Source organism: Lagenorhynchus albirostris, chromosome 2, assembly GCF_949774975.1.
Source record: "Lagenorhynchus albirostris chromosome 2, mLagAlb1.1, whole genome shotgun sequence".
NCBI classification, from domain to species: Eukaryota; Metazoa; Chordata; class Mammalia; order Artiodactyla; family Delphinidae; genus Lagenorhynchus; species Lagenorhynchus albirostris.
The window spans coordinates 22246048-22266279 of record NC_083096.1 but is presented as its reverse complement, the minus strand read 5'-3'; the positions used below and the strand labels follow the sequence as shown (position 1 = coordinate 22266279).

The window sequence follows — 20232 nt, the reverse complement described above, 5'->3', positions numbered from 1 at the left end:
CTCCCGTTGCGGAGCACAGGCTCCGGATGCGCAGGCTCAGCGGCCCTGGCTCACGGGCCCAGCCGCTCCGCGGCATGTGGGATCTTCCCAGACCGGGGCACGAACCCGTGTCCCCTGCATCGGCAGGCGGACTCTCAACCACTGCGCCACCAGGGAAGCCCTTTAGCAATCTTTTAATAGGTTTTGAGCAAAGAAGTGCAAAGAAGTGATGAAAGGAAGGTTGGTATGACTGTTGTATATAGGAAGGACGGTGAGCTATTCGTGACTGGGAAATCTGCTAATAATCAGATCTCAGTGACAGGGCCTGGCTTGGCAGTAGCACTGGGAATAAGCTGCATGCATCCAGTGGGTTCATGGTGTCTACACTACCTGTTAGACAGGTTGCTCTTGAGGGTCAAAGATCTGAAGCATTCAGAGGCTTGGAGTTATTAAGTGGGTGGAGCTGGTGAGGTCTTATGACTTAGTAAAAGGAAGTACTTCTTGGTTAAATGGTTCAAAATCCTGCATGGCTTAACTGCTTTGTATTTTGTATTTATAACTCTTGGCTAACTGAATCTGTTAAAGATGGTGTCCAGCATCGCTTAAAAGTCTGCGCACATGTAACGTGAATGTGATACTATTTTAATTGTTAGAAACTTAGGGGTATAAAGTTTTTTGTTCTTTAAAGATGAGACCGATAGTTTTTAGATGTTCCAATCTTCAAGTTTTTAAATGTTCCAATCTTCAGTTTGCTGGAGTTTCAACATGTTTGCTCCCATAGTGGTTGGATTTTCAGTGTTTTAGAGCTTGGTTTCCGAGGTGGAATTTAGCTCTTCAGTGCTGGGCATTTGCTGTTTTACTACCTTCATGCCTGTGGTTGCTTTCCCACAGGATGTGACAGGTAGAGTTAAGACTTTCTAATGATGCATTAGAAATTGGTTTCAAACAGCTAGCCAGACTTGAGTTTCGACCTTAGAAATTCAAGTGAGTTTTGAAAAAAGTAAAATAAAATAACCTGGATTGAAATTAGAGCCTTGAATGTTCACTGCTTATTTGCAGGTGTTTTTCTCATCACGCTTGGCCTGCCTGCTTTCCTCTTCCTGTTGCTGTTGATGTGTAAACAGGAAGAGCCCAGTCTTCTGAATTTTCCGCCGCCTCTGCCAGCTTTGTACGATTTATGGGAAACCAGGGTATTTGGGGCCTACCTCCTCTGGTTTTTCCTTCAGGCTCTGTTCTACTTACTGCCGATTGGGAAGGTAAGCGTTTGTTGGTGGGGCGTATGGTATTATGAGATTTTCTTCCCCTCGCTCCCACGTTTATATAAAGACATTTATAGTAGTTTTAAGGTTAAAAGCTGTCCTTGGTCATAACTACCCAGACTTACTTAGTTTTAGTTTGTTAAGCGTTTACTCTTGTATTCTGTAACACATACTTATTAAGCGAAACTTAAAGAATCTGACTGAGGATTCTTGTGTATCTTTCCAAACCAAATAGAGAAGAATAAGCTATTTTTCAAAATAGCCTGACTAATGGTAGAGGTAGCTGGGAAAAAAAAATTCCCTCTCGCTATATGTCCTTTCAGATGCAGAATTTTAAATTACCAGTTGATAAGGTACTGAGCTCAATGGACTTTAGTCCGTATCTTTTACTTTTTTTTTTTTTTAAAATATGATGAGTTTCTGATTTTCATCTCTTTCAGAAATTTGTTGTCTGGACCATGGAATGTTCTTTTCAGACTCATGCAGTGTCTTTAAAACTGGTCCTCATTGCTAAGTGTAGTTTTTTCTTCTTTCATTAGAATACTCTACTTGGATATATTTAAAAGAACATGAGATTCCCTAATCAATAAATAATTCATTTAAAGATCTTGTTCTTAGAGCTTTGCAAGTTTGCCAACTGTCTGTAAACCAAAGGATCAGTTTTATTAGGAGTGGCAAATGCCAGTGATAGGAGGATAGAGCTGCAGACTTGAAATACTTTGGAACCTCACCATAACATTGGCTCTAGAGAGGATTCTTGTGATGTGAACCTTCAGGTATTTTTGTGATAAGGCTCTCAAGTAAAAAATCACAAATTCAGATAAACTCAGGTAAAGCTAGTTCAAACTAGGTAATATTTATTGAGAAAAGCAGTTTTGATGGTTAAAATATATATATATGTTTGTATCTATATATATAGATAGCTATATATCTATTTTTTCCCCACAGACTAAAACCCAACGCAGTAGTTGTTAGATACCTTTAATAGATAAGAATCATTTGAAATTAGCCTGTGGGGTTTTGCTAATCCTATAATCTCAGACAGATACTACATTTCTCCTGGGTTCCCTTTCATAGCTAATGAAAGGGTAAAGTAGTTTGGCCCAAGACAAGTGATACCATATTAGTATTTTACAATTTATAATGAATTGCACTATTTCTGAATAGTTATTTTGGGGAGTAAAATGTAGCTGCCATTGGGCAGGTGGACTTTTTCTCTTAACTCATCCTGTTCAAGTAGTATGTTTCTTGAGTACCTTTTTTATGGGGATGCTGTGGGTGATCCAAATGAAGAGATGAAATGGTCCAGTGGACATGCTCTCGGTCTCTTATTGGAGATAAAAGAATCACATGAAATGATTGAATAACTAAGTGAGCGTATATATATAAATAGCAGAGCAAGTAAGTATATGAGTCTGTATCATCAAGTAGCACATGGGCCTTGGGATTGGGTAAGTGGGGTTGAACCCGATTGAAAGGATGACACCAACGTGAGATAGTGGAGTTGTATTCTGCTTTGTAAGCAGTGGGGAGTCATTGAAGAGTTTTGAGCTAGAGATCGACTAGATGTACAGGTTTTTGAAAACACGTCTAGTCTTGTGGTGGGACATGGGATCGTTGGGGGAGAGTGGCTGTGGCAATAGTCTCAGTACACGGAGAAGTCATTACTAGATTTGTATTTGAGATAAATTCCTGAAGGTGGAATTACTTTACGTAAGGGAGTGCCATGAAGATTCTTGAGACTTGTTACTAAAGTTTCCTACTAAAAGATGATCCTCCTTCTTGGGCATGTTGAAATTTAGGTGATTTTACAAGACATGTGTATCATGGTAAAGTGTTGTGCTTTTAAAATTTTAAATTAAAAAAAAAAACCTTTTCTTTTAAGGTTGTAGAAGGAACACCTCTTACTGATGGAAGAAGACTCAAGTACAGATTAAATGGTGATTTTTTTTTTTTTTTTCAAGACTCAAATTGATGACTCGATAGCTCAGACTTTTGGGTGCTGTACTCTTTAAACTGTCAAAGCTGATTATGCCAGAGGAGGAAATGGTAAATTTCTCTCAGTAGTCAGAAGAGCATGCAAGTGAACTTCTCGCACCTGCAGCCGATACGTCAGAATTATGCCATGTTAAGTAACAAGCCACTCAGTCACTGTTTTCCACTCTCCAGTTTTATTTTCTTAATAGCATTTATCGCTCATTGAAGCAATTTTGACTGTGTATCTTATCATCCTGAGTCATCCCCATGGCCTAAGTTCTGCACTGGTGTGGGCTTCCTGGCCACTCCCGCCCTCAGGAGCTCTTGCCCTTTTGCTCCAGCCACCGGCCTCTGGGCCGTCTCTAGGCTACATTCTCAGTGCTTTTGCCTGGAAAACTTTCCCCCAAAGTGTCGGCTGCTTCATCCCTGACGTGTCTCTGCTCAGAGGAGCCCTCCGATCCCTTTCTTTCCTTTACCCTGCTTTATTTTCCTCTGTGACAGGTCTTCCTGACATCAGTGTACTTGTCTCTTCACTGGGGTCTCCCCACTAGAAGGTGGCTCGTGGGCAGGGACTTGGCTGTGTTCGTTGTGGTACCCTTTGTGGTACCAGCATAGGGACTGGCCTGTAGGAGGCGCTTGTTGGTAGGAGCCCTGAGCGGATGGAGTGGAAGTCTCGATGAGCGTCTCAAGAAGTGGGTGGGCATTGTCCCTCCTGACGTGGGCACCTCCTGGGGTAGGAGTGTGTGCTGAGTAAGAGGAACAGTCCACCTTTGGCACGTGAAGACTTTGATAAAGTACAGTTAACCTGCTTTTAAGAAATACGTGTATAGTGTAGTTATCCTTAAATGATTTTCCATTTTAACTAGATTGGGTGGACTCTTTTCCTTTTCTTGGGAATTATACTGTAAATTTTAGTTCTTGGCCTGTTTTAATCCTATCACTTCTCACCTTTCGAACTGTGGATACTTTTTTCAGTGACTCATCTAGCATCCACTGTATCTGAAATCACTCGACTGGGCTCTAAAAGGGAAGCCAGAGGTGTTTTAGATGACTGCCTCTTGTGCCAAGTGGGTAAGGCGTTGAACCTAGCTCCGCGCCTGACCCCTGGTAGATGCTTAGCACTGACTTGCTGCTACTGTCAGATACTTTGTTTACTTTTACCAGATTCCTTGCTGCTGGAACCAGGTTTAGAATCTCCCACACACCCTCTCTCCTGCGCCTTGCGGCCTCAGTGAGGCCAAGTCTGGGGAGGGGTGGGGTGTTCCCTTTGGGCCATCAGGTCTGTCGCTGTTCGTGTTTTGCGGGCTTCTCTCTAGGTACCCACTTACTTCTCGTCCAAGTGCTCTTCTTTTCTGTTTTTGCTTCCCTTTGAGGGCGTGGCTCACTCAGAGGCTGAGAACAGTAGTACTGGGCTCGGAGCTGTCGAGCAAGCAGGCAGTGGCTGAACTAGTTGCTTGATCCTTCCTTTGAAAATTTCCTCGTTACTCTGGTTCTAGTATTACGAGATTTTACCATCATCAACTAAGGAGAGTCCTAAGACATTTTGAATAATTTAATCCACGTAGGCTAGAGAGCAAGAAACGGCTTCATCTACCATTCTTTTTCTTTAATATTCGTAAATTTTATGAGCATTAAATGAATGCTTTACAAAGTTAAAGAAAAAGTTTAAAAAGTTAAAAGTTACTCTTTGGAGTAAACCTGACACTGTGGAAAATGTGGACTTAAATAATAAATTAGAGATGACCATTTGACTTTACAAAAGCTTTGGTTTTAGAATTCTTACAGAAATAACACCTACGTCTTTTCTGTGTTAGACTGTTTTTATCCAAATGTGATTTGACTGCTTACTCAGAGAACAGTTTTTGCAGGCACTCAGCTCCTGAAAGGAAAACTGTTTCTTGGGTCCAAAGAAGAAGCAGCCAGTACACTCAGCTTCTGTCTGTTGAGCCATAGCAGGGCTAGCTCGGAACAGGAGCTCCTCCTGCGGGGCCTCGTGGGTGCTTCTGACTTTGGAATGAACATCTGTGGGCCTGGCAGTCCCTCCCTGACGTCCCCACTCGGCTGGTCCCCTCAGTCTCCTGCCTGGCCCTGGGGAACATTTGGGTTGTGGCCTTTTCTTTGAGGGCAGGGTCTTGAGGTCTTTGTTTGGAAGGTAGAGTACGACCAGGATCCTTTGAAACCCTTATTGATAAGTTATTTCGGGTAAAAATGTTTATAATTTATAACCACCAACATTGCCCTAAAGGCTTTAAACTGTGTGTTTGGCCCAGCTCTGTCAATAATTAGCCATTTGACTTTGGCCTCAGGGGTTTGGATTATGTGAATTTTGAGGTTCTTTTCAGCTTTTTAATAGTGAATTTCTGTGCACTTCTTTTCAGCTCTCTCTTCATTAAAAGCAGATGACTGTTCACAATGAAAAATAATAACTGAAGTATGAGAATATTTCACAAATTGTGTGCGAGATACAGCATCTGTATTGAAGACTGCTAACCTCAGGGGCACTGCTCGTTCATGTATTTGTGTGTGTGTAGCTTAAATAATGAAACTAAGATTTTACAAAATAATGTTGTATTATTTTATAATGGTGTAAATCCAATGTGAACCCTGGGTTAACATTCATTTTTTCCCCTCCCCTCCCTTTTTTAAGGATTCTACGCTTTTATCCTGACATCTGTACTCGTCGGAGCATCTCTCTTCTGGGATGTAGAGCTTTATTACGTGTACAGTCATTTCCTTCAGTGTGCACTTGCGGCCACCGTTTTTTCTGTGGTCTTGAGTGTTTATCTCTATGCCAGGGCTTTGAAAGCGCCCCGGGATGAACTGTCGCCGGCCAGCTCTGGTGAGCAGTGTTAGAACGTGGGTCCCACAAACGCCTCCCACAAATGCCTCTCCACACCCTCACCCCACTGGCCCCTCAGCATCTGTTTCTAGGCTTTCATAGAATTCTCGCTTCAGTTTATGAGAGATGAAGAGAAATAGGAAAAAAAAGGAAAAGGTGAAAAAATTTAGAGAAAAATAAAAGGAAGAAAATCTGATTTTTTCCCCTTGTGTTTTCCTATTTGTTTCTTCTTCCTTTTTTAGTCACTTGATGACAGTAAGACATTTGAACAACTTACAGCATTTTAGTAACATTAGTATAACAATTTAGGACAAATATTTTTTGTCCAAAATAGTAAACATCCTTTTAAAAAAAAACAACCAACAAATAATAGAGATTACAAATTGGTTGATTCTAACCTAAAGTACTTAAACATTAAAAAAAATTAAGTGGCTTATTTTTAAAATGGTGAGTCTACATTTAAAAAAGCTCTGGTTCCCCCAAAATCTAGGAATCTGGCCCCATAGGCCCCATGCCTATAGCAGCATGGATGTTTCCAGATGGGGCCAGCATCCCCTGCCCCCTGTGTCCTCACGGCCCCTCTTGGCTCTCACCACCATGCCTTTCCTCTCTGGCTGTTTGCCAGGCTCCTGGAGGTGATTGAATTGTGACCCTGGAGAGTGGACAGCAGTGCAGTTTTAAAGCCTCATAATTGGGTTTGGAATACTGTTTGGATAAGGACTTTTCCCTTCATAGGAAATGCTGTCTATGATTTCTTCATTGGCCGTGAGTTAAATCCTCGGATCGGTACTTTTGATCTCAAATACTTCTGTGAATTGCGCCCCGGATTGATTGGATGGGTATGTCTTTTTTTTTTAATTTCAGTTCAGTAGTACAAATTAGTCTTGCATTTGGAAAGGATTGTAGACAAAGTAAGCTGTGGGTGGTATGTTTTTAGGAATAATCACAGCATTGCATAAATCTGTCTACTTAAAATATTTTCTTGCTGTAAATATAGTCCAGAGGGATAAGATGCCCTGTTACAGGTTATTAAACATTAAAAGAGTTTGTTTTATTTTGATTATATCAGTTTATGTTTATGTAGGAAAATAATAGTGTATGAATTAAGAAAAAATGTATTTTCCTCCCCTTTAAAAAAATGTATTTTGACTTAATTTTATACTTGTTCGAGTTGCAAAAATAAAGAGTTCCTTCATACCACTCTCCCCAATGTTAATTAACATTTGGCAGAACCATAGTATAGTTATAAAAAACAGCAATTAAAAAGAAAAACCCCCCACAAATTAACATTGTTACAGTAGTATTAATTAAATCCCTAGACCTTATTTGAGTTTCACCAGTGTTTCATGCTGTTGGCCTTTTCCTGTTCCAGAATCCTCTTCAGGGTCCGACAGTGCATTTATTTGTTATTTGGCCTTAGTCTCCTCTAGTCTGTAACAGTTGCTAGTCTTTCCTTGTCTCTCATGACCTTGACACTTTTGAAGATACTGGTCAGTTATTTTGTAAGAGTGTCCTTCAGTTTGGGTTAGTCCAGTGTTTTCTCATGATTGGAGTGAGTTATACGTCTTTGGCAAGAACACCACAGAATAAGTGTCCATCTCAGTAAATCTTATCAAGGGACTCCTGAGGTTGATATGTCTTATCACTGATGGTGGCTTCTCGGTAAGGTGGTGTCTGCAGCTTTCTCAGCTGGGAAGTTACCACCTTTCTCTCTGTAGAAACTATACCTGCCCCTTTTATTTCAGGTGGTCATTAACCTGGTGATGCTTTTGGCTGAGATGAAGCTACAGCATCGCACTGTTCCATCCTTAGCAATGATTTTGGTCAACAGTTTCCAGCTCTTGTATGTGGTGGATGCTCTCTGGAATGAGGTAATTAATTTTAAGAGCTTTGGAGTCAGATGGCGTTGAGTGTGGGTGATTGACCTGACCCCTCTGAGCCTCAGCTTCTTCCACACAAAGTGAGGAGAATATAACCTGCCTGCAAGGCTTGTGAGGATTAAATGAGTTGTGGATCCATGTGACGCATTGAGCTGACACACAGTGAGCACTGACAGCGGGTAGGTGTCGAGAACTTTGGTGATACTTCCGTGTATGTCAGCTGCTCTGTCAGGTGCTAAATATTTAAGATCTGTGGATCTTGGCTTTGTGGGTGTGACCGATTCATATAAATAAAACTTTATTTATATGAATTAATGAACATTAATTTCTTAATGATTCTGTCAGATGAAAATGGATGGACAGATTATCATCGAGTTAAGATAGTGTTCTTTGGACTGTCAGATTGCCCTTTATAGTTCTTAGATAAAGGGGGAGATGTTTTATTGTTGGTGTTTCAGAATAAAAGAGTAGCTCTGATTAGATGGATATAAAACCAGAAATCATGATACATTGAGGAAAACAGTTTAAATAAAGCTAATTTCCTAACACTTGGCTTTTCTCATACGTTGATACATCATCAGTTTTTTCCGCTACTTGAAGACTGGTAAATGTTTGCTAATCTCGGTCTCACCTAACTATATTCCTCTTGAAAATAATTTCTTCCTTGGGTCTATTTTACAACTGTTTTATCATTTACTGTTATCTTTGTCATCATCTCCTCCAAATTCCAAGTTGAGTTTTCTTTCAGTTTGAAAAACGAAATTGGCAGCCCTATGTCATAATGTTACAAAATAAATTCTCTTGGCAGTCTGTTGATATTTTGAGAGAAGGTCCATCTCCTTTAAGGTGTTTTTTTAAAGCTGTCTTATTTGGTCATATTCAGTCAAAATGACTTTGAAAGCTTGATATTGATTTGTCGATAACCTTCCTTTTCTTTGGGAGGAGATTAGGACCTCTTTGAGGTGAACAGACCTCGAGTGCAGGTAGCCACATTTGGATTCTTGTTGAGCTCCTGCCACTGAACACAGACCTGGGCCCAGCCTTAGAAGCTGCAGAGATTGTGGGAGCATCTGATAGAGTCCTTTGAAAATTCCAAGTCTACTCCAAATTAAACATGCTTTTGAAATTAAAAAAAAAACCCAACAATTCTTGTAAATGCACTTAGTCTTGCCAGTTGTAGGTCTTTCTTTGATTATGTAATAAAGGGCCCCTAAGAAGATGGTAGGTTACATTTTACAAGTCAGATGATATTTCCTCTGTTGCTTTATCACCTCAGAGATTTTTTTTTTTTTAACTTCCTGTCTGGAAGCTTTTCAGTGGTGAGTAAGTCTTCCTTCTCGTTTTCTGTCGTGTCATGGTAGTCACTTTTGAAGTGACTTAGAAATTCACATTTTCTAGAGATTTAAACAAACACTGATTTCCGTTAATTAACAGAAAATGTTTGTATTTTAAGGCAAAACTGTTAAGGCAGTTTTTCACCAGGGGTAGTGGATTGAAGTTGGGAAGTTATTTTTTTAAATATGTGAGCAGTATCTCAGCCAGATTATAGTAGGCTTCTTTTTTTTTTATTTTTTTTATAGTAGGCTTCTTGAAGAAAGGACTTGATTTTACGAGTTTCTTTAGTATCCGGCACACTTTCGGGCAATTAGTAGATGCTTAATACTTTTCTTATTAGATTGGGTGCTAGGAATTCTTCTGCGTGTTGATGTGCCGCACCTTAGAAAGTGGAGAATACGAACTTAAATGACCCTTCCCGTGAGCCTCCGCTGGCTGTCCGGCAAATCCCCTGAGGCCCCAGGAACTGGGTAGGGCTGAGGGTTCTGCCCCTGCTGGCGCCAGCTGCTTATACCTTGTCCCTCGCTCACTGCCCACTCCCGTGTGCCCTGTCGTCATCACTGGTCTGCTCTTGTACCTGCTCCCGTGTGCGTAAGAACAGGCGCTCTTCACTAGAGGGTGACCCAAAGGGCCTGGAGTTGTTGCATCCATTTTTCTGTTCCATGGTCCTTTTGCTTGCTTTCTGGGAAAAAAATGCGTTTTGGAGATTATCACGCTTTTTCTTTAACCTAGAATATTGATTATTTTTTAAATTTTAATTTTATTGGAGTATAGTTGATTTACAGTGTTGGGTTAGTTTCAGGTGTACCGCAAAGTGATTCAGCTATACATATATTCATTCTTTTTTAGGATCTTTTCGCATATAGGTGATGTTCCCTGTGCTATACAGTAGGTCCGTGTTGGTTTGATTCTTCAGCAGAGCTTACTTATACTTGCTAATTTTTCTAGTCAGCGGGGAGTACTGGTGTCACAGGCAGATTGGAGATGCCCTTGGGCAGGGCCGACTCCACTTCCAGAGCCTCCACTTCCAGAGCCGGGCCTGCAGGTTCTGGTCCAGGGGATCTGGCTGCTGGCTTGCGCTGACCAAATCCACACGAGAGTGCGTTCAGGTCCTGATTTACCCTGAGCAGCGAGGCAGGCATTTTCCCATGTTGCCAGGTAGCGTGGAAAAGCTACATGAAAAGCCAGATTGCTATCAGAAGTTAGGTTGGTGCATGTGTGCTGGGTGCAGGGGTGGCAGGTGGAAACCCATGCTCCCAACCTTCCATCTTCTAGTCTAGTGGCGAGAGTCGCTTATTTACAGGACAGTCACATGGTCGCTCCAGGCTTCAGCACGTGGTGGGTGGTGGCATCTGAGAAGTGCCTTGTCTAGGGGGAGGGTTGAGGAAAGCAGCATGGGCGAGGCTTCAGCTGAAGCTGGAGCGGGGTGTTCCAGGCAGAGGCATGGAGGCACAGGGGCGTTGGCAGCTCTGTTGTTTCAGGATCGTGGAGGGAGAGGGTAGAGCGACAGGAGAAGAACAGAATGATACACGTGCCAAGGGAACCAGATGCCCACTCCCACTTTAAAACGGTTTTGGTTGGTGTACTTTCCCTTAGCCCTTTATAAATTTGACTGTAAACTAGAGCTTTATTTGAATACTTTAAACATTGAAGCTTTTGTCCCCCAAAGTTTAAAAAAAAATTTCCCCCCTCCATACCCTTACAGGAGGCACTACTGACGACCATGGACATTATCCATGATGGATTTGGATTCATGCTGGCTTTTGGAGATCTAGTGTGGGTTCCGTTTATCTACAGCTTCCAAGCCTTTTATTTAGTCAGTCATCCAAATGAACTGTCTTGGCCAATGGCTTCTCTGATCATTGCTCTGAAACGTGAGTATTAACTTCGGTCTCTGTGGAGTAAATATTGTGTGTGCTGTGGATCTACGTATTTATAGTGTGCCCGTTTATTTATTTTTTATTATTTTTTTCAAGTCTGAATGGCTCTTTTTATTATAATAAATGGATAAATAACCACTTAGTCCCAACAACCCAATTAAGTACTAAGTAACCAAGTTCATGTTTATAAAAGGGACACATATGGCAGAGTTATGTACAAGAAAATGCTGTTATACACTGGGAACAGCTATCTAGCAATAGGACACAACTACAGATCTTATCAGAGTGAAGTGACTGAGAAAAACAAGGCTGATGGGAGGGAAGAACAGAAGACACAGACATAATAAGATATCATCTTAGGTAGCAGAAGGCATCTGGAGAATGGGGCTCGATGCTAGCTTTGACACTAGCTGTGTATTCTTGTACAGGTTGCTTGTTTTCTCTGATCCTTGAGCTCTTTTGGAAAATCAGGATTGAATTTTAGTCTTTCCTGGACCTTTTTTTTTTTTAACATCTTTGTTGGAGTATAATTCCTTTACAATGTTGTGTTAGTTTCTGCTGTATAACAAAGTGAATCAGCTATACATATACATATAGCCCCATATCCCCTCCCTCTTGCATCTCTCTCCCACCCTCCCTATCCCACCCCTCTAGGTGGTCACAAAGCACCGAGCTGATCTCCCTGTGCTATGCGGCTGCTTCCCACTAGCTGTCTGTTTTACATTTGGTAGTGTATATATGTCCATGCCACTCTCTCACTTTGTCCCAGCTTACCCTTCCCCCTCCCCATGTCCTCAAGTCCATTCTCTATGTCTGCGTCTTTATTCCTGCCCTGCCCCTAGGTTCATCAGAACCATCTTTTTTTGTAGATTATACATATGTGTTAGCATACAGTATTTTTCTCTCTCTGACTTACTTCACTCTGTATGACAGACTCTAGGTCCATCCACCTCACTACAAATAGTTCATTTTCGTTTCTTTTTATGGCTGAGTAATATTCCATTTTGTATATGTGCCCCATCTTCTTTACCCATTCATCTGTCGATGGACACTTAGGTTGCTTCCATGTCCTGGCTATTGTAAATAGAACTGCAATGAACATTGTGGTACATGACTCTTTTTGAATTATGGTTTTCTCAGGGTATATGCCCAGTGGTGGGATTGCTGGGTCATACGGTAGTTCTATTTTTAGTTTTTTAAGTTACCTCCATACTGTTCTCCAGAGTGGCTGTATAAACTTACATTCCCACCAACAGTGCAAGAGTGTTCCCTTTTCTCCGCACCCTCTCCAGCATTTATTGTTTGTAGATTTTTTGATGATGGCCATCTGACTGGTGTGAGGTGACACCGCATTGTAGTTTTGATTTGCATTTCTCTAGTGATTAGTGATTAGCATGCCCTTTTAAATGGCCATGATTGGCTCAGGTCTGAAGTAATCTGTGATGGATGAGTTGAGTAATAAAAAGATTCTTGCATCTTACAAAGAGAATGGATGTTTCTTTCTTGGGTTCTCAGTGGTTCTTCAAACATAATTTTAAACAAACCATTTGGTTTTAAAATTTATTAAATTTAGTTTAAAATAATAAGTTCATTTAAAATTTTATTGTCTTAGTAATGATTCATTTTTTCTGTTGAGTGCCTGCCTTTTCTGGTAGCACCTTAAATAGTAGGGAGATTGGTCTTGCCTTCCTAGAGCTTGCATTCTAGCGGGAGAAATAAGACGCTCAGACACTGCATTGAGTAGTAGGAAGAGTCTAGAGGAGGGACTTACAGACCGAATATGATGGGAGTTTAAGGTAGAGAGTGCGTCTCTCTGGGGGAACATCAGTGTAAACCTATTGGAGGATGTGGTGCAGTGGGGAAAAGTGGGATGGGGAGGTAGATACATCGGACAGAGGGAACCACTTGGCCAGGGTGGATGCTGGAGACGAGTGAGGAGAACACTTTGGCCGGGTGCTCGTTGGTTAGCTTCAGGATGGCTTTTCTTTCGTTTCACTGTTGGTTAAACACCTCCGCCAGAGGGAGGGCAGGGAAAATTAGCACTGGACTTCAAATATTGCTAGTTTTGCTACACCAATCAGTATTTATGGTAGAAGAAGAAATTCAAGCTATTGGTTGAAATTAAGATTTAGTTTCTTCATTGGTTTGGTTAAACGTGCCTGTGTGTTATTCAAGACAGGATATGTATATTTTACAGTTAAGCTAAAAATAGGGAGTAGAGTTATTTCTTACTACTTCATTGAGGACTGATAATAAATAGTGATATGTCAGGGCCTCTTAATTTTGACATTTCGGAATTTGAAATAAAGCCACCAACTTGGAGGCTTACAGTGGGATTCGGCATATATTTATGTGCAAGTTGTTCTGGTGCAGATTCTGAGCTATAGTTTTATTAATAAAGCATTCATGTTGTGGCCAGTAGGTATCATAACTAACAGATGAACTCCAGTATTGATTTTATTGTAATGTGGGCTGCATTAGATTTTATTCATGGATGTAACTATATTTGTTAGTTTTGCCTTCATGGTAGATGATGAAAGCTGTACGATAGTGAGATATCGGGATCATATCTTCTTTTGACCTTCTAAGATTGAGAGGTTTTGAATTGTTAAGAAATGAAGCTATTCTGTACTTTGCAAATTTCCTTGGAGCACAGGAATAATTTCTAAATGAAATTACAGATGCTTTTAAATAAAGATTAAAGCTAAATTGTTAACAAATGAAATTTTTAAAAAATTACAGTGTGTGGATTTGTAATCTTCCGATGTGCAAATTCTCAGAAAAATGCATTCCGGAAAAATCCCTCTGATCCAAAGCTTGCACGTAAGTATTGGTTTATATTTATAGTATTTATACCACATAAAGATTTTATGTCTGTTTGTCTAGAGATCATTAAAAATGTATTTTTATTTTTGTATAGATTTAAAGACCATTCATACTTCAACAGGAAAAAATCTTCTCGTTTCTGGATGGTGGGGTTTTGTTCGCCATCCCAATTACTTGGGTGATCTCATCATGGCCCTGGCATGGTCCCTCCCATGTGGTAAGCATTTAAGAAGAGAACTGATTTGACTCTTTCTCCGGCCACCATAGGATGTGTGTGTGCTCATTGGGTCTGGGTGTCGCCTGTTGGAGGTTTGGGTTGCCCGTTCCCCATCTGGGTGCTGCGCTTTTGGTGTATCCAGCACCTCATTCATCCAGCGTCTGAGGGGAATTAGGAATTCACCGAGCCTGAAGTTTTAGTCTAAACTTCTGCAAGCAAAATTTTAAGTTTTAAGCTGTGCCTGGTAGCTTTTTTTCTAAGAAGAATATGTAGAAATTAACTTTCTATTTGTGACTCAGTGTACGTAGATTCTGAAAAACTCCGGTTCTTAAGAAGAAGAAAAGGCACACTCTGTTTTGTTTGTGTTAGTGTCAGCCCATACCCTGCAGTGCTGTCTGCCCTGCCCACCCTGCCCCTCACGGGTGGCCTCTTCCTGAGCACCGGCGGGGAGGAAACGGGGAGATTTGCTTTAAATACAGAGGTTCTGATTTTGAAGGATTGTTAGGGTGGATTAATCACTGTTCTCTGAATAGCTTTTAATTCAAATACTACCTCCTGCCACACACTAGTGGGAATTTATGAACCGGTGTAGTTGTTTCCCCCATTGGAGAAAATGAAGTAACGGGATGGTCCAGTTTTAGACGATTTGGGGACCAGCAGGAAACAATACTGCGTAGTTGTGTAGTGATAATAAAAATACCTAGTACTATTTACTGTTGCTGTCCCCAGGTTTCAATCACATTCTTCCTTATTTCTACGTGATTTATTTCACCATTTTGCTGGTGCACCGCGAGGCTCGCGATGAACGCCACTGTAGGAAGAAGTACGGCCTGGCGTGGGAGAAGTACTGCCAGCGCGTCCCGTACCGCATATTCCCATACATCTACTGATTCTGGTCTAGGCGCTGTCTAAATGCTCCTGCAGTTTTGGTTCCATTGGCAAAAAAAGGAAAAAACCCCAAAATGAACCTTTCGTTGCACTGACAGGATCTTTACGTTTCTCTTTCTTTTTGAGGCAGGACTATAGAGCCAAGTAGTAAGTCTTTTAATGTAGCTGTGTTCATTTTTATTAAATCATAACAATTAACATAAGGAAAATATAAATAAAGATGTTAGAATTTGCATTCTAATAGGAAATTTTCAATCCTTAAAAATCTGAAAACAGAAAATAGTCTTACAAATGCACTGAATACTGTTGATGTTTAGGGCTTTTGATTACCTTTCGAAGTTTGATTCCTTTGTCCAGTTGGTTTTTCTTAAATGAAAACAGTTACATTTTAAAGTACATTTATGTTTTATTGCATTAAGAGAATAGAATTTGTTTCCCTTTAAATTAAGTCATTTACTAGCTATGTGATTTGAAAGTAAAAACTGGTCCTCTCTGTTCAGTGCTGTACGGGAAGGGGGATGATTGATAGTGGACACTGTTTAATGAAGACCATTAGTAGTGGTTTGCTTAACCTCAACTTGTAAAACTGCATTTGAAACTGTAAATACATAGCTTTTATGTAATATATGGGGACTTCAGATTTTTCTGTATAGTATTTTGAATGTGAAATAATTTTCGGGACTAAGTATCTTTTTAACAAACATTTGCAGTATTTTAAATTAAGTTTTGTAAAGTACTACATGCGAATTAAACATTTTGAAAGAAGTGGAACTCATTTAATATTGTATGAAAGATGCTATTAAGAGTAGGAAGGGTATTTTTCCTAATCCAAAGTTTGTGAATTTGGCTTTGCTACCTCAACCGCAGGTGTTTGTTTGCCTTTATAAACTGTTGCAAATAGAATAAATATATATTTTTGGAATAACATCACTATTTAAACATTTTTACACAGAGTGGTGTTTGAAAATTTGCCATTTCTGAAAGGCTAATATTTTTATATGTTTTTGACTTTTTAAATTAAACTGTGTTTTTGCTACTGTTAGTTCAGGCAGTTTATAGTGTATTTTGCATAGCCTTTATATTATTTACAAAACTCTACTCCCTGTAAAGGAGTGTTGTATTCATCTTTAGAAATCTATTTATCTAAATACAATTTAAGGGAATAGTTTAAAATCGTTTCTTTTAGTTTAATAGCTGTGCATAAGGTAGCTTTAGCCATTAGATTCTACTTCAGTTGATATAGTCTCATTATTAATTGTCCTATAATGGAACAGTAGCAAATTCACTAAGGTTTCGTATTCAGAGTTAAAGTGTTCTCCAGAATCTTAAACATAGGGGAATCTAATAAATGTAGTGTATATGTATGTTTGGGTTTTTAATTATACATTTTACATATGAGCCATTTAGATATGCAGTGTTTGTTCTACGCTGCAGTTCGAAGTGTATATAACAGAACTTACGTTAATGTGATCATGAAGAACATTCCGCATCCTTTAGTCTTTAAACATCGTTTTGGTGAAATTGTCAGTGTTTTATTAGTACTGATGTATGCAAGCAGTTTTTTAATGCTTCTCTCCTGGCATCAAAAAATGGCGTCCCAGCCTGTTCTATACTAGATTCACCAATGAAGCTTTAGGGGAGGAAGAAGGACCTTTAATTCTTTCCTTGGTAATGAGAAAAGAGCTGTTTCCAACACAGTGCTGCAGTTTCTGGATATCAGCTACAATTTGTTTTTAATTTTGTTTTTGACATGTTTGTTTATTTGACAAGTTTTATAATGAAGTTTTAAGTTGGAAATAAAGTTGAAAATAAGATGTTGCTTTGATCATCACTTTGGAGTCGTTTTTTTTTTTTTGGGCCTGTAACTCTGGGATCATTGGGACCAAAACAGGAGCCCTTAGATTACCACTCCCCACCCCAACCCCTGTTTTTTTCTAGGATCCTTTGGGACCCTCCTGGACCACAAGGCAAACTGGGACCCCTGGCAAACTGCTGTTTGCATTGAGGCTGTCAGAAGTTGGAGCTTGAAAGGGGTTAGTGGAGGGTTCCCAACTCCCAGACAGTGGTCATGGATTTAGTATTTGCTCTTTGAGCAAACAGAGGAATGATCAAAAGTATCATAGACTCACTCAGTAATACTTTCAAATGAATTCGTATTACTCACAAAAGCACCTAAGTGCATGTGAAAGATAGATAGTACATGTGTGTGAGAGAGGCATTTGTGTGTCAGTGAAATGAGATGAGACACTTTCATGTCTTCGTCTCTCTTCCCAGTGTGACATGGCTTTGCAGAACGTGGGTGTGTCGAATATGCACCAACACCAAGTAGGCTAAAAATATCATCATATCATGTGATTCCTGGTCTTATTTTTGTACTCTTTGAGGAAAAGGCTTTGCTTATTGGTGGTTTCCATAACTCATGGAATGTTTTGTTTTAGCAGATTGTGGATAATTCCTAAAACTATTTTAACAAATGAATTGGACCAAATAAGATCCCACCTTGTATCCTTTGTTAAAATCCTATGTTTTATCATTTTCTTATTGATTCCTAAATGACAGGGGCTAGGTCTTTATAATTCTTTTCTATAGTGCTGTGTGTAATTAGATTCTCAGTGTATGTGTTTTTGATAATGGGACTTTCAGATAGTACAATTTCCTAGACACCAAAGTAAGTAGACGTTAATATTTTGTTCATGGCTGTTACAGAGTCTAGTTCTGGGTGTGAGCCCCACCCTCCCTACCCCCCCCTTATTACAGACAGAACGGATTGTTTGATCTTCATTTGTGGAGACGTGGGATTTGTTTTCTGCCAGTGGACCCATTGCTGAGGTAATGTGACGATGCACATGGCTTTGAGTCCTAGCCCTGCTTCCTCCTGGCTATGTGAGCTTGGGCCAGTCACTTAATCTCTCTGAGCAGCAGTTTCTTCATGTATTAAATTTTGTTGATATACCACATAGTACATAGGTGGCCTTAAGATAATATAGGAATTTTTATGATTACTCAACATAATTGGTGCTCAATAATAAAAATCTACCTACAGAAACACATTTTGACATTTATCCAATTTTCTGAATTCTCAGCATTGAATTCTCAGGGTTGGTTTTTCAGTGGAAAGAGGAGGTCTGGTGAAGTCAGAACAAGACCATTTCTGTAAGGGAAGAAGAGCCTGTTTTGTCTCAAAAGTGTGCCGTCAGGCCCTTCACCCTCTTTGAACCTTAGTTTCCTGATCTATAAAATGAGGATACTTTTTGAGGATTAAATAATGCAGATAAAGAGCTTAGCACAGTATCTGGCACACAGGAGATACTCAGTAAACGTTGGCTAATAAGCAACAGTGCCATCATTATCAGATAGACTGTGATCTGGAGGGCAGGAGCCTTATTTTGTTCATCTCTATATTTGCACCACCTAGCACAGCACTGGACACGCACACACACACACAGGTGTATGACATGATACATGTATATATTGCAAAATGATTACCACAATAAGTCTAGGTGACATTCATCACCATATATATTTATAATTTTTTTCTTGTGATGAGAACTTTTAATATTTACTCTCAGCAATTTTCAAATATGCAGTACAGTATCATTAACTATCGTCTCCATGCTGTACATTACATTGCAGGTCTTAATTTATTTTATGACTGGAAGTTTGTACTCTTTTGACCACTTTTACCCATTTCACTCACCTCCCTACCCCAGCCTCTGGCAACCACCAATCTGGTCTCTGTATCTGTGAATTTGTTTTTTGTTTTTTTTTCTGGATTCCACATATAAGTGAGATCATACGGTATTTGTCTTTCTTTGTATGACTTATTTCACTTAGCATAATGCTCTCAAGGTCCATCGATGTTGTTGCAAATGGCAAGATTTCCTTATTTTTTATGGGTGAATAATATTTATTCCATTGTATATTAGAGAGTAGATCCCAAGAGTTCTCATCACAAGGAAAAAAACATTTTTCTTTTTCTTTTTGTATCTATGGGTGTTAACTAAACTTTTCGTGGTAATCATTTCACAATATATCTAAGTCAAGAAGTCTGAGAAAACCATAATTCAAAAAGAGTCATGTACCAAAATGTTCATTGCAGCTCTATTTACAATAGCCAAGACATGGAAGCAACCTAAGGGTCCATCGACAGATGAATGGATAAAGAAGATGTGGCACATATATACAATGGAATATTAGCCATAGAAAGAAACGAAATTGAGTTATTTGTAGTGAGGTGGGTGGACCTAGAGTCTGTCATACAGAGTGAAGTCAGTCAGAAAGAGAAAAATAAATACTGTATGCTAACACATATATATGGAATCTAAAAAAAAAAAAAAATGGTCATGAAGAACCTAGGGGCTGGACAGGAATAAAGATGCAGATGTAGAGAATGGATTTGAGGTCATGGGGAGGGGGAAGGGTAAGCTGGGATGAAGTGAGAGAGTGGCACTGACATATATACACTACCAAACGTAAAATAGATAGCTAGTGGGAAGCAGCCACGTAGCACAGGGAGATCAGCTCGGTGGTTTGTGACCACCTAGAGGGGTGGGATTGGGAGGGAGGGAGATGCAAGAGGGAAGAGATATGGGGACATATGTGTAACTGATTCACTTTGTTATAAAGCAGAAACTAACACACCATTGTAAAGCAATTACACTCCAATAAAGATGTTAAAAAAAAAAGTCAAATCATTGTGCTGTATACTTTACACTTATACAGTGCCGTATGTCAATTATATCTCAGTAAAACTAGAAAAAATGTTCCATTCTATGCATATATACCACATTTTCTTTATCCATTTATCCATCAGTGGACACTCAGGTTGTTTCTATATCTTAGCTATTGTAAATAATGCTGCTATAAACATGGGAATGCAGATATCTCGTAAACATAGGGTTTTTGTTTCCTTTAGGTATATTCCCAGAAGTGGAATTGCTGGATCACATGGTAGTTTTATTTTTAATTTTTTGAGGAACCTCCACATTGTTTTCCATAGTGGCTGCACCAAACTCTATGCATTTAAATAAATGTTTAAGATCAACATAAGCTACCGAAGTTTTAAAAGATCTAAATAAATATTCAGGATTGAAAGTCTCAGTATTGCTAAGATATCAGTTCTCCAAAAAGCAAGACAACTTTAAGGAAAAAG

The 20232-nt window shown here is 39.6% G+C and overlaps 1 protein-coding gene across 6 annotated transcripts in view; it reads left to right on the top strand.

Moving 5' to 3' along the window:
- Positions 1-20232, top strand: part of LBR (lamin B receptor) — a 42394-nt gene that overhangs the window by 9805 nt on the left and 12357 nt on the right. For 3 of the 6 annotated variants that reach the window (XM_060127730.1, XM_060127717.1, XM_060127736.1), the window contains 9 exons: positions 1039-1235; positions 3124-3178; positions 5863-6054; positions 6790-6893; positions 7800-7925; positions 10975-11143; positions 13892-13972; positions 14070-14192; positions 14922-16894. In XM_060127730.1, the coding sequence (XP_059983713.1) occupies positions 1039-1235; positions 3124-3178; positions 5863-6054; positions 6790-6893; positions 7800-7925; positions 10975-11143; positions 13892-13972; positions 14070-14192; positions 14922-15082 (1208 nt within the window). In that variant the 3' untranslated portion in view covers positions 15083-16894. Of the gene's footprint in view, positions 1-1038; positions 1236-3123; positions 3179-5862; positions 6055-6789; positions 6894-7799; positions 7926-10974; positions 11144-13891; positions 13973-14069; positions 14193-14921; positions 16895-20232 lie in introns of those variants that run through there. The other 3 variants (XM_060127725.1, XM_060127721.1, XM_060127739.1) reach the window with 3 other exon arrangements.